Genomic DNA, 10,739 nt, shown 5'->3' with positions numbered 1-10,739 from the left:
GAGCCACAGGCCATGCAGGACCTCACAGCCAGGAAAAAGAGGATGAGACTTTTAGCAGTTCAAGTAGCTCACCAGGTGCATGAAATCACAGGTTCAAAGCACAGAAGCTCAAGCCCCTATAATGTCCCACCTCTCTCCTTTGGTTTTAGGTGACCAGTGCTCTTACATGCAAAACATGAGGCCACCAAAAGCTGGGCTGTAGCAAGGAGCAGGCAGGAAGCCTGCCAGGTGAACACCAGGCCCCTACTATGGGCAGAAATACAAATCCAGTCCAAAATTCATTTATTTTTTTGCCAGCTGAAACTGTTTGGTAAATGCATCCTGATATTTTACAGAAAAAGTTAAACTGCCTCGCTCTACCCCAGAGCTCCCATTTCCAGGCCTGTGGCCAGTTAATACTTCATCTCTTACCACAGCGTGACCAGCAGTGGAACAAGCACTAAACAAGTCCTGCTGGTTTTGGTCTGTCAAAAATCCCAAACTGGAGCCTGGGGGGACCATGTGAGCTGCTGCCTGCCCACCACGCCTTCCCATGGTTTGATTTCCTCAGATCCTGTGGAGGATCTCTTCAAGAAAGTTCAGTCTGCAGGTGCAAGTTTTGCAGCTTATGTCTGGCCCACATTTTTGATGTCAGGAAAAACATTGCAAGAAAATAACTCATTATTAAAGACAAGAGCGCCAGGGACTTTTTTGTATTCCAGTGAAAAGCTTTTTCTTTAGCAGGCATTTGTCTGTGATGTTTGCAACCTAAATATCGCAAGCAGAATCTGAAAATTACATTGATTAGAAACTGATTCTTGAAATAAATCATGCCCCTTTCTTAGCAGAACAGTAATGAATTCTTATCACTGAGTTTTCTGATCCTGTAATACATTAGTTAGTTGGAATGTGCTCACATCTCAAAATTATGTCAAATCACAACTTTTAATTGCACATAATTCCTACCAGTGTTTTGCTCCATAAATTAATCTCAATTACATTTAAGTCTAAATAAAACATTTTAACCCTTAGAATTTTTGTATAAACCCATAGGAAGAAAAAAGTGTTGTTCAAAAAAAAATACAGTAGTTTAAAATAAATCATAGCTTTTGTCACAGATTTTTACATTTGATTTCTTACTTTAAAGAGAAAATCCTATACCTGGTAACCTTTATTACCTCTTCCAGCTCTCCTGAGTCATGGAAACAGATAAGAGAAATGAAACCAAATCCTTTCACCCATTTGTTTCCCAGGTCACAGAATGAAAACCTGTAGGCCTCCTATTTCCATCTTCAGCGCACACTCGCACTTGAGACTTAGAAAGCAGCTTAAATTTGACTTGCAAAAGAAAGATAGAGGCATGCCCTTACTCCCTGGAGAAAGCATATGAAAAGAATGTGCTTTTTTTTATTTTAAGCTTTAGAAACTTGAACTCAAGCTGTAAGAGGGGAAAGGAAGGCCACGTCCAGGCAGCTGGTACAAGTAAGGTGCAGACACAAAGTCTCGTCCTGTGCCAGCTGGAAAAGATCCATGTTGGAAAACAGCTTCACAACTGCCCCCCCCCCCGCCCCGGCTCCAGGGACATTGCTGCATAGGAAAAACTGCAGCTCTGAGTGTGCTTTGTAGGGTTTGAAATGAAACTGTCTTATAGATCTTCAGCTGTACCTATTTTAAAATGAAATAAACAATTATTTGGGAAAAAAAAGAGACCTCATTTCCTCATATCCCACTGAAACAAAATACACACAGCCTACAGCCCATATCCATTACTGCAGATTAATTCAAACCTAAAACAAGTATTTTGCCCAAGATACAAACACTTTCCAAGAGCACTTTCACCTGTTTCTGCAGAGGAGGTGTCTGACCCCACTGTGCCAGCTGAGGTAGGTCGGTGCTACCAGGTGGGGATAAGTAGACCCATGATGAATGCCCAGAAGAAGCTTTCTTGCCAGGAGGCTGGGACTGACGGACACCAAGACCTCCCATACCTGAACACAGAGCCTGTATTGCCATGGTTCCCATCATTGCTGGCTCTTCAAACCAGTGTGGAGACACTACCATTTAATGAAGGAAAAACTGTACTGTTACCACGACTCTTTGTGATCCTGTTTTTTACAGCCTTTCCTCATGCAGGATTACCAGCAGTTTAGGAAGGAGGCAGAAGTTGCTCTAGTTTTCTTTTTTGGGAGTATTTTTCCAAGACACATCAAAGGAGAGAGCCAGGCTACTCCATTTCCTCTGGAGAACTTGTCAGTTTTTTCACTAAAACCTTATTTTCCTGAAAACAGAGGCTAAATCTCAGGCCAGACTATACTAACAGGTAGTATAGCCCAGCCCAGTCCACAGGACTCTCCTGGGAGGATGTAAAATGTCAAGCGTGGTTCCCTAGCTCTGCCTTGGCTGGGCACCTCAAATGTGTGCATGAGTGCATGTGCCTATGTTTATCGCAAATGCTCTCTTCCTTCCCCCTCCTCCCACAACTGTTTATTTCCTTGGAAAATAAGAGAATTAATCTGCTGGCAGAAGATAATCAGGATTTTCCTTCTACACATAATATAAAATACTTTGTGTGTACATATTGTGTATACTGTATATATGTCCACAGTTTTGACTCCTGAACAGGAAAGAGCAGATTTTTAAAGGGATTCTACATATAGCAGAATACTTTGAAGTCACTTATGAAAATTCTTCTCATTTCTCACCTTTGTCTTTAAGCATCTACACAGATCTGAGGGGTTTCAAAGGGGAATTTTTATAATCCTGTTCTGTGCTTATTTGCATTTCAAGGCAATTAAGATTCTAAAAATATCCCCAAGAGGCATTGATATTAGGAGAATGTTCCATTTCATTAATGGTTATTTAGTTTTTCTTAAGGCTTCCTTTATCTTCAGAACACATTTGGAACAACCATGGGATAAATTAAGTAGGATTAAATAATACTTTGACTCATCAACATACAGGAGTTCAACATATACTTGAATATGTCCAACAAAATGATGCTGATGATCCTTGTTCCAGTGGTGTTCCTCCTGTTAATTGTCATGTAAGGTGCTTTATTCTTTCAGCTTTGACTTTTCACTGAGTCATCTTCATTATTCAAAGTGCCATAGCATGAAATGTGAGAATCTGGTTGTATTTTGCCTGTCAATTTTTGTCCTAAGGAAATGGGGTGAGAGAAGGGAAAAACAACAATTCTGTGAAGAATTTTAATAAAACAAATCCCCCACCAATCCATCATTTAAACATTCTTTGCTCCAGTAATCATTGTTTTCATTTGACTGGTTGTAACAATAGCTTGGAAAAACTCTGAAAAATTCTTTGAAAAATCTGTTGGGAACAGGAATAGAAATTAAGGGAACAGTATATTTATTAAATATGACTAGAGCACATTTGTGACTCAAGTCTCCTAGGTCATCCCATTATCTGATAACTCATTTTTAAAGAGAGACAGAAAAAAACCCTACTCACCAGGAATATGTCCATAGTCAATAAAAGGAATTTGTACATGCTCTTCTTTTTTATTTCTTGCAATTACAAATACACCAAGGAAAGATAGGAGACACCTGCAAAATAACAGTGGCATAGTATCATTAGGAACAGTTCACTGCATCTGAGATGAGAATTTCTTTCCATGTTTCTTTTTCAAGGACTTCCAAACCCAAGCTGATCAGTTTGTAAAGAAGCTTTTGTTTCTGGCAGCTCTATAAATTCATCTTGGGCTCCTTTTCAGTCTAGTTTTTGCCCCTGAAGCTTTACTACCAGTTCCAAAGGCTCTGCAGGCAAAATTACACTTTCAGCAATATATACCTAATCAGATGCCTGTGAGTGTGAGACCACAACATTTGAATCCCTGAGCAAATCTTCACAGAGCATCTAAGCTAACCTTCTAGCATTTGTAATTTCATTAACAACTCAGTCTAGCTGCAGACAATCAACATCTCTGTTGTTTTTCTCATTTGACTGTGTGTCTCAGGGGCAAGCTGTAAGCCAGGAGCAATGAAAAACTGCTATGCTTGGATAAATCTTCTATCCGCTCTGTTGGACACACAACCACTAATTCCTGCCTGCCAAATACATGGGTTGAATTTGCTCATCTCCATTTTCCTGCATTCAGACAAGATACTGGTTGTGTGCACCTACTCCAGTCCAGCTGCAGAGGATGAAGACATCTGTAGCTATCATCCCTGTTCATTTGACAGTACTGTGGCAACACACCTCCAGCAGTTCTGGGAGATGCTTTTAACCATCTCACGCTCATTATCAAGTAACTGTCACCTGTCCCCAGAGCTGTTACGGTGCTGGTATCCAGCAGAAGGTTTCTGCTCTCACAACACCTAGGCCCTTCTTCAAACATTTATTGTTAACAGCTTCTTAGCATGCTCTGAACTTTTCCACAGGCATGCTGTGTCTTTCTCAGCACAGGAAGATTGGGGAGACATATTATAGCACTGCCTTGTAGGCAAGCAACTCATATAATTGCCCACACTTAGTGGCAGCAAAGACCAGCCAGACACGCAAGGGGAAGGTAGCAATGGGAGAAGATTTCTTGTAGTTGTAAAAGCACCCCCTATAACATGATCTTTAGTAGAGAGCAGTGATTTCTCCTTCCTGCTGCAGGAACACATGCTGCTGTTTTTTCATTCCATCATGAGATTAGTAGTTCAGAAGTGTCTCACATTTTTACATCTTTGGATTCAAAACCAGGCCTCCAAATTCCCTAAGTGCAGACATCAATCTTTCCTTTAATTTTTTTTATCCTAGTATAATGGCTATTCCATAATACTTTAATAACAAGACGGGTTTCTTCTTACTGAGAAAAGAAGGGATTCCGAAAGGCAATGCTGTTTCAGTACAAACGTTAGGACAGATTTTAGGCCGATACACTTACCCAAACAGAAACATGAACACGCTCAGCAAAGCTGCACTTTGGAATTCCCGATAAAATATGACCCCTGGAATGTGACAGAAACAAGAATTGCAGATCTTGACTGGCTTCCAAGTGATATGAATTACAGCTGGGTGGGTCAGGAGCAGTGTCATGCTCAAATGGAGCAAAAAAATCCCAAATACGGTATTAATACACATTGTGATGGGTTCACTTTATGTGTCCATATTCCACTACGTAGGCTTTCTCAAGATACTGCATGGGACTGGAGAAAGTTTAGTTTATCAGGTTGGAGCATGTGCTGTGCTAGTAACTGCACAGATGCAGGTATTTTTTGCATTGTCAGCAACAGTTTTTATGCAGGTTAAACTCAAGGTCTTACTCGCAGAGTCATACTAATATAGCTAACAGGTTCTTCATGGATTTAGTTAAGCCACTCCAACAGACCATGTGGACATCTTAACTCCAATTGGGAACAGGTTTTCCATAACTAGCTGTGTCCCTGATGTTTACACCAAGTTAAGGGCTCCAGCAGCCAAGTTTGCCAAATCTTTCTGGCTGAAGGGATCACTAGCTCTTTCTGGTCACCCCTCTTCCAGGAATTAGCACCTCTGCAGTGGAGGTGACAGAACCAGATGTGTATCTGGATCTCAGCTGCCCCAATTCACAGCCAAGTATATTAGCTTTAAACCACTGATGAGCATAGTTTTGCTTAGAAACACCAGAGTGTGAACCAGCGCAGATGAAGCGTGACTGTATCTTCAAAGGCTGTAACTGGAAATGGGGGAATCATAAGACAAGGTACCTTCTACAAGCACCCCAGAAAGATTCAGCAGAGGTTGTTCTTCTAAGCCCTACACTGGTTTAACTAACCCGGTGCAAATGCATGTGTATCCAGTCTCAAAGCTATTAAGCCATTCCTGAATAGGTACTTGATCTTTTAAGGAGGCACAAGGCCAAATTCCCCATATGGTCACAAGAACGCAACCCCCTTTTGGCACAAGTCTCCTCTCAGTCACAAAGTGTAGGTCTCTTCTAACACAGGTGCTGAGGCAATCTGTGCATGAAGCTAACTCCCCTTCTCATTAATGGCAGCTCTGCATGAGAAACTCCTGCACAGCAATGACAGGAAAGCCCCCAGCGTGTGTTAAAATGAGTCATAAATGTTCTAACAACATGATCATTTTGGCTCATTGCTGATACAGCATCTTAGTCGTCCTCCCTGCTCATGTTCTTATGCTGTGCACCATTTCCAAGATTTGCAGTCCCTCTTTAACAACACTGAGTTCAAAGTTCTCACCCAGAATAAAATGTTAAATGCTTAAAAAGTCTTTGGAGTCATTTTATTTCATTCACTTAACCTAGAATTCCACCTTCTGAAACAGAATATACACTAACTACTATGAAACACAGCTGGTTGTCATTTGAGTAGTTTGCCAGGCTGTTAAAATTACTCTACCAGTTCGGATATGGAAAGGCTGGTGTGCACATGGTAAACTCATTTACTTGATGTCAAGATGAGGCTAGGATAAATTCAGGTTCTTCTAGTAAGCCAGCAAGGCAGAGTAAACCATACATATCAATTCTAGAAATGCTAGAATTTGAGTATTTTTATTTTGCTTCAAAAGTTTTGAACTTACTCATTTTTCAGAACTTAAACACCTGTCACTTAGGAAAAACTTCTTTTTGTGAAGACAGACATGACTGGTTTGTGTTCCTGTTCACGGGCAACAATTCTTGAAAACCTTATGTTTAGAAAATCATTCTGTAGAGGCAGAAGGCCAGAAACAAACCTGAAATGATGGCACTGGTGGTGAAGAACACAAAATTAATGGGCACAACTGCTGTCACTTTGTACAGATGCATTGCTTGATTCAAGAACCTGGAAGACAAGTATTATTGCACCTCATGCCTACAGGAGGTTCATTGCACTTTAAGTCAGGTTAAGCCACTTTATGTCAGTTTAACAATAAGTGTGACTATTTCTTACCACAATAGCTAGTAGCCCTGGACAGATGCGTATGTGTATTGAATTTACTTTCTGATTTTGACTATGCAGAGTACAAACAAATAGGTGAAAGCAAGAAGCCTGGCGTGGATTCTTCTGGCCATAGGTTGTCTTTGGAGAGTCCTTTGAAGCACTGTTGGAAAAAATTTGTCTGCCACAGATAAGGGAGGAATGCTAGGGTATTACTGCTTATGGTATGCGTTGGTTCTTGGAAGCAGGGCTGCCTGCAAGCAGCCAGGGATAACTTACTCAAATTTAAACAGGTTGTGCAAGGGTGTATGTCCAGCACAGGCATGGACACGCAACTTCTTGTAGGAACTGTTTCACTTTGCTGAAGTCCACATTGCTGCTACTGCTCAATCCAACTTGGCTAAAACACGTATTTGTATATTTATCCATGCAGTCATACCCCAGACACACTCTGTCCTGCCGGGAAAGTCCGGGAAGGTGGCTCCAATCCTGTGCTCCTTGGGTTGGAAACTCTCTGCTGTGCTTCTCAGAACAGCAACACAAACCCTCACCAGAATCATGAGCAAGAGCGTGCAGGGCCACAGGAGCATACACTGCACACAAACCTGCAGGACCAAGACACTGGCCGCAGAGCAGCCTGCACAGTCTGCATCAACGGATGAAAAAGGCAGAGCAATTAACCCACTTGTATGGAGACCACAGCTATCAACATTTACCCATAGGGTGATGAATTACGAGTGTGAACTCTTGGATGCACCAGCAGATACTTTGTTATGTGAACAGAGCATTTCAGACCGAAAGAGAAAGATCAGGAGGCTGCAGAGTGTATTCAAAACCTATAAAAAGAACCACACTTAAATATTTCACTGGTACAATATATGTGCACAGTAAAAAAACCAAGCTTGGATCTGTTTTAGCCATTAAAGTAATTGCATGGTTATTTTAGCAACTGTTGAACAGTCTCCATGGTGCTTTAAAAATAAAGAAATCCTACATATCCACAGGATAGTCAGGATTTTGAAGTCATTGAAAACACCTCATTATTTTCTGCCATTTGCAACAAACTTGGTCACAGGGACTAAAACAGTGATACCAAGGCCCAGCATTGAATCCAGGAGGAAGTTGAAGCACAGGCTGTTCTGAGCTAACACATGACAGTCAAATAAAATAAGAGAGGAAACAAATAAAATGAAAAATTCAGATTGACAGCCCTGTCTCTGTTAGAAAATGTATCCAAGAGAGAAGAGAGAAAGAGACACGGAAGCCAGGGAATGAAATGGGCATATTTCACTTCTGTTTTAATTTTGACCCAGCAAAAGAAAGAAAGAAAAAACTGGCAAGAAGGAGAGCTTAATTCAGCAGCTTCCTATTTACCAAGCTTTTATTTCCTATTTTAAATGCCCTGAGCTGTTCTCCCAGCGAAGACAAGCTGGATGTAAATCACTCTATAATCTGTTACAGGGGAGTTCCTGAGTCAGCCATGGAGAGTCACTGCATAATAACGCATGGACTTTCTGATTCCACATGGGAATGGTATGTTCTGCCACGAGAAAGCTGGGCTGGCTCTTCTACTGGAAAATAATCATGCAAGTAAACACTCAGACTCACACTGAAGCAGTCTAGATGAGATTACTAAATGATGCTATCAGCACCTGAAGCAGAGAGACCGGCATAAAGGGAATGGACTCTCTGTTCAGCTGCAAGCTGTATTTTACCATGCTGCCACCCCCAGCAATCTGCAAAAGTAGCATAAAACAATCACTTAACAGGCCAGAGGCCAGAGGGGAAAACTTTGATGTCCCCTGCACACCGAAAGTTAACTATTTCCTAAAAAGATACAGACGTAGAGGGTAGCAAAGAACAATACGCAGATTTAACAGAGGCAGGAAGAAAGTTGGGATAAACTCTCTTCTTTTGTCTGACTAGTGACATAAGCTGGGGAAAAGAGATAAAGGCCTAATAAGGGTAAACATGGCCATTTGATTATTCAGCAATGGAGGTTTCTAAAAGTAACCCCCAAAAATTTACATAAACATAAATTTCCTTTAATGAGTTCAAGACCTGTGCCAAAACTAGAAGTAAATTTGGGAAGACCTTGTATAAGGTGATAGCAAGAGAAGGTAGCATTTATAATAATAATCAATTATAAACTGAGAAATAAAGCCTAAATAAACAATACAATCAGCTGTAGGCAATTCATGCATCTGTCAAGGTTCTGCCAGGAATTTATTGCCTTTAAGTGCAACTTGTATCTGTACTGAATAAAACTGACAGATAAAATGTCAAATAAAAAGGTTAGGTGATAAGCAGAATCTCACTTACTTGACTTGGAAAGCACAAGAAATTGCCATTAAAACAATCATGATATAGAAAACAGGATAAGTTAGCTGCATTTTCCCCTTCGCAGAGAGTGTTATCATGCTGGCCACAGCCTTTACAGCAATGACAGTCAGCGATGCTGAAAGGGAAAGGGAGAGATTAGCAGGGCAGGATTCACAGCAGTGACCTCAGAGCATCAGTAAGGGAGGACAAGCTGTCAGGTCAAAGCCACAGGTCTCATTGCCTAAAAAGACACCGAGGAAGGATTTGGGCACCTAAAGCCAAGTGTGTGATTTTATAAACACATGCTAAGCCACTGTCTAAACTCAGAGTGGCCTTAGCTCCATGTGTGCTTTGCATTTTTCTTTTAAGTTCTTGTAGCACTGAGGTCTTCAACCCTGCATCTACCCAAAGTTTGCCCATTTTCAAAAGGGTAGCTGAGGTTAACATCAGATAAAATCTTGCAAGGCTCTGTGTGTGTGTGTGTGAAAGAGAGAGAGAAAGAGAGAGAGAGAGAGAGGCTGAACTCAGGGTGAGGAAAGAACTGGTTCCATTTCCCACTGCTGGGCATATGCCCTAAACACTGGACTACCAGTCGGAGGTGGTACAACAGCTTCTGCATCTTCCAGACATACTTTATGTAGCTCCAGCTTCTAATTTGGAGCCCATGTTGCATTATTCAGGAGAGGTCTGAGAGGTCTCATTATCTCTTCAAAGCAGCTGGGACACCTCCTAATAGCAGCCTGCATGTGACACTGGCAGCCTAAAATAACTCTTCACCCTCAGGATTTCTATGCTGAGACGGGAGCTGGCCAAAGTTGGCCAAAGCTGACTTCTGGGATCACATCCTGAAGCACCTAACTCTCCCTACAGGTTATGTACGGAGAGCAGACAACCAATGCGGGGGTCTGCATTTCATTTCAGGGACCAGGCTCTTAAAACCATTTACTGGATTTAGCCCACAGAATAGAATATTTCAGTAGTGTGTTTTCAATCCATTTAGTCACTGTCATTGCATCACTACAAACAAATCCCAGACAGCAAGCAATGATTCAAATATATGTCACCAGTTCAGAGAAGTCTTGCAATACACATCTTTTAGAAAAGGGGCTGAGAGTTGCTTTAGATTTCATTTTGGAGTGTGCTCTTGGTTTGTTGAAGCTAACCCCAGTAGGCTGTGATTCCTGCAAATAAAATGTAACAAATTCAAAAGAAACTAAAAATGATAAGAAGAACCAGACTGCAGAGGTGACCTTTGAAGAAAGGTAATTAATCATCAGGAGCGCCGCCCACCAGCTGGGATCCAGTTCCACCCTCTTCCAGAGGTGAGGAGTGTTGGATTTCAGTGGTCTGATTCATCCTCCCGTAACTGCAAAACTCAGATTGGCAAGGAGAGCTGCACTGTGGAAAAAGTTCAGGCCAAGGGTTGGGAGAAAAGGTGGGGAAGAAGAACAAATTCGGGTCTGTGGTTTTGATTGCAAGCATTTTTCTTATAGCAAGTCAAAAAGTTCAGGGGAAGTTTAAGAGTTGCATACATCTTGTGATGATCCTGTTCACCATCATGAAATTCACTGTTTT

At 41.4% G+C, this 10,739-nt stretch overlaps 1 protein-coding gene across 1 annotated transcript in view; it reads right to left on the bottom strand.

Moving 5' to 3' along the window:
* Positions 1–265: 265 nt before the first annotated feature.
* NIPAL2 (NIPA like domain containing 2) overlaps positions 266–10,739 on the bottom strand; it is a 52,316-nt gene continuing 41,842 nt past the window's right edge. The window contains exons 7-11 of the mRNA XM_074846890.1: positions 9,165–9,300; positions 6,658–6,746; positions 4,868–4,931; positions 3,448–3,542; positions 266–3,135 (exon numbers count right to left, since the gene is read on the bottom strand). Coding sequence (XP_074702991.1) covers positions 3,041–3,135; positions 3,448–3,542; positions 4,868–4,931; positions 6,658–6,746; positions 9,165–9,300 — 479 coding nt within the window. The 3' untranslated portion in view covers positions 266–3,040. The remainder of the gene's footprint in view (positions 3,136–3,447; positions 3,543–4,867; positions 4,932–6,657; positions 6,747–9,164; positions 9,301–10,739) is intronic.

This window comes from Strix aluco, chromosome 1 (assembly GCF_031877795.1).
Source record: "Strix aluco isolate bStrAlu1 chromosome 1, bStrAlu1.hap1, whole genome shotgun sequence".
Lineage (NCBI taxonomy): Eukaryota > Metazoa > Chordata > Aves > Strigiformes > Strigidae > Strix > Strix aluco.
Note: the sequence above shows the minus strand (reverse complement) of the source record. Positions and strands in the feature narration are given on the sequence as shown.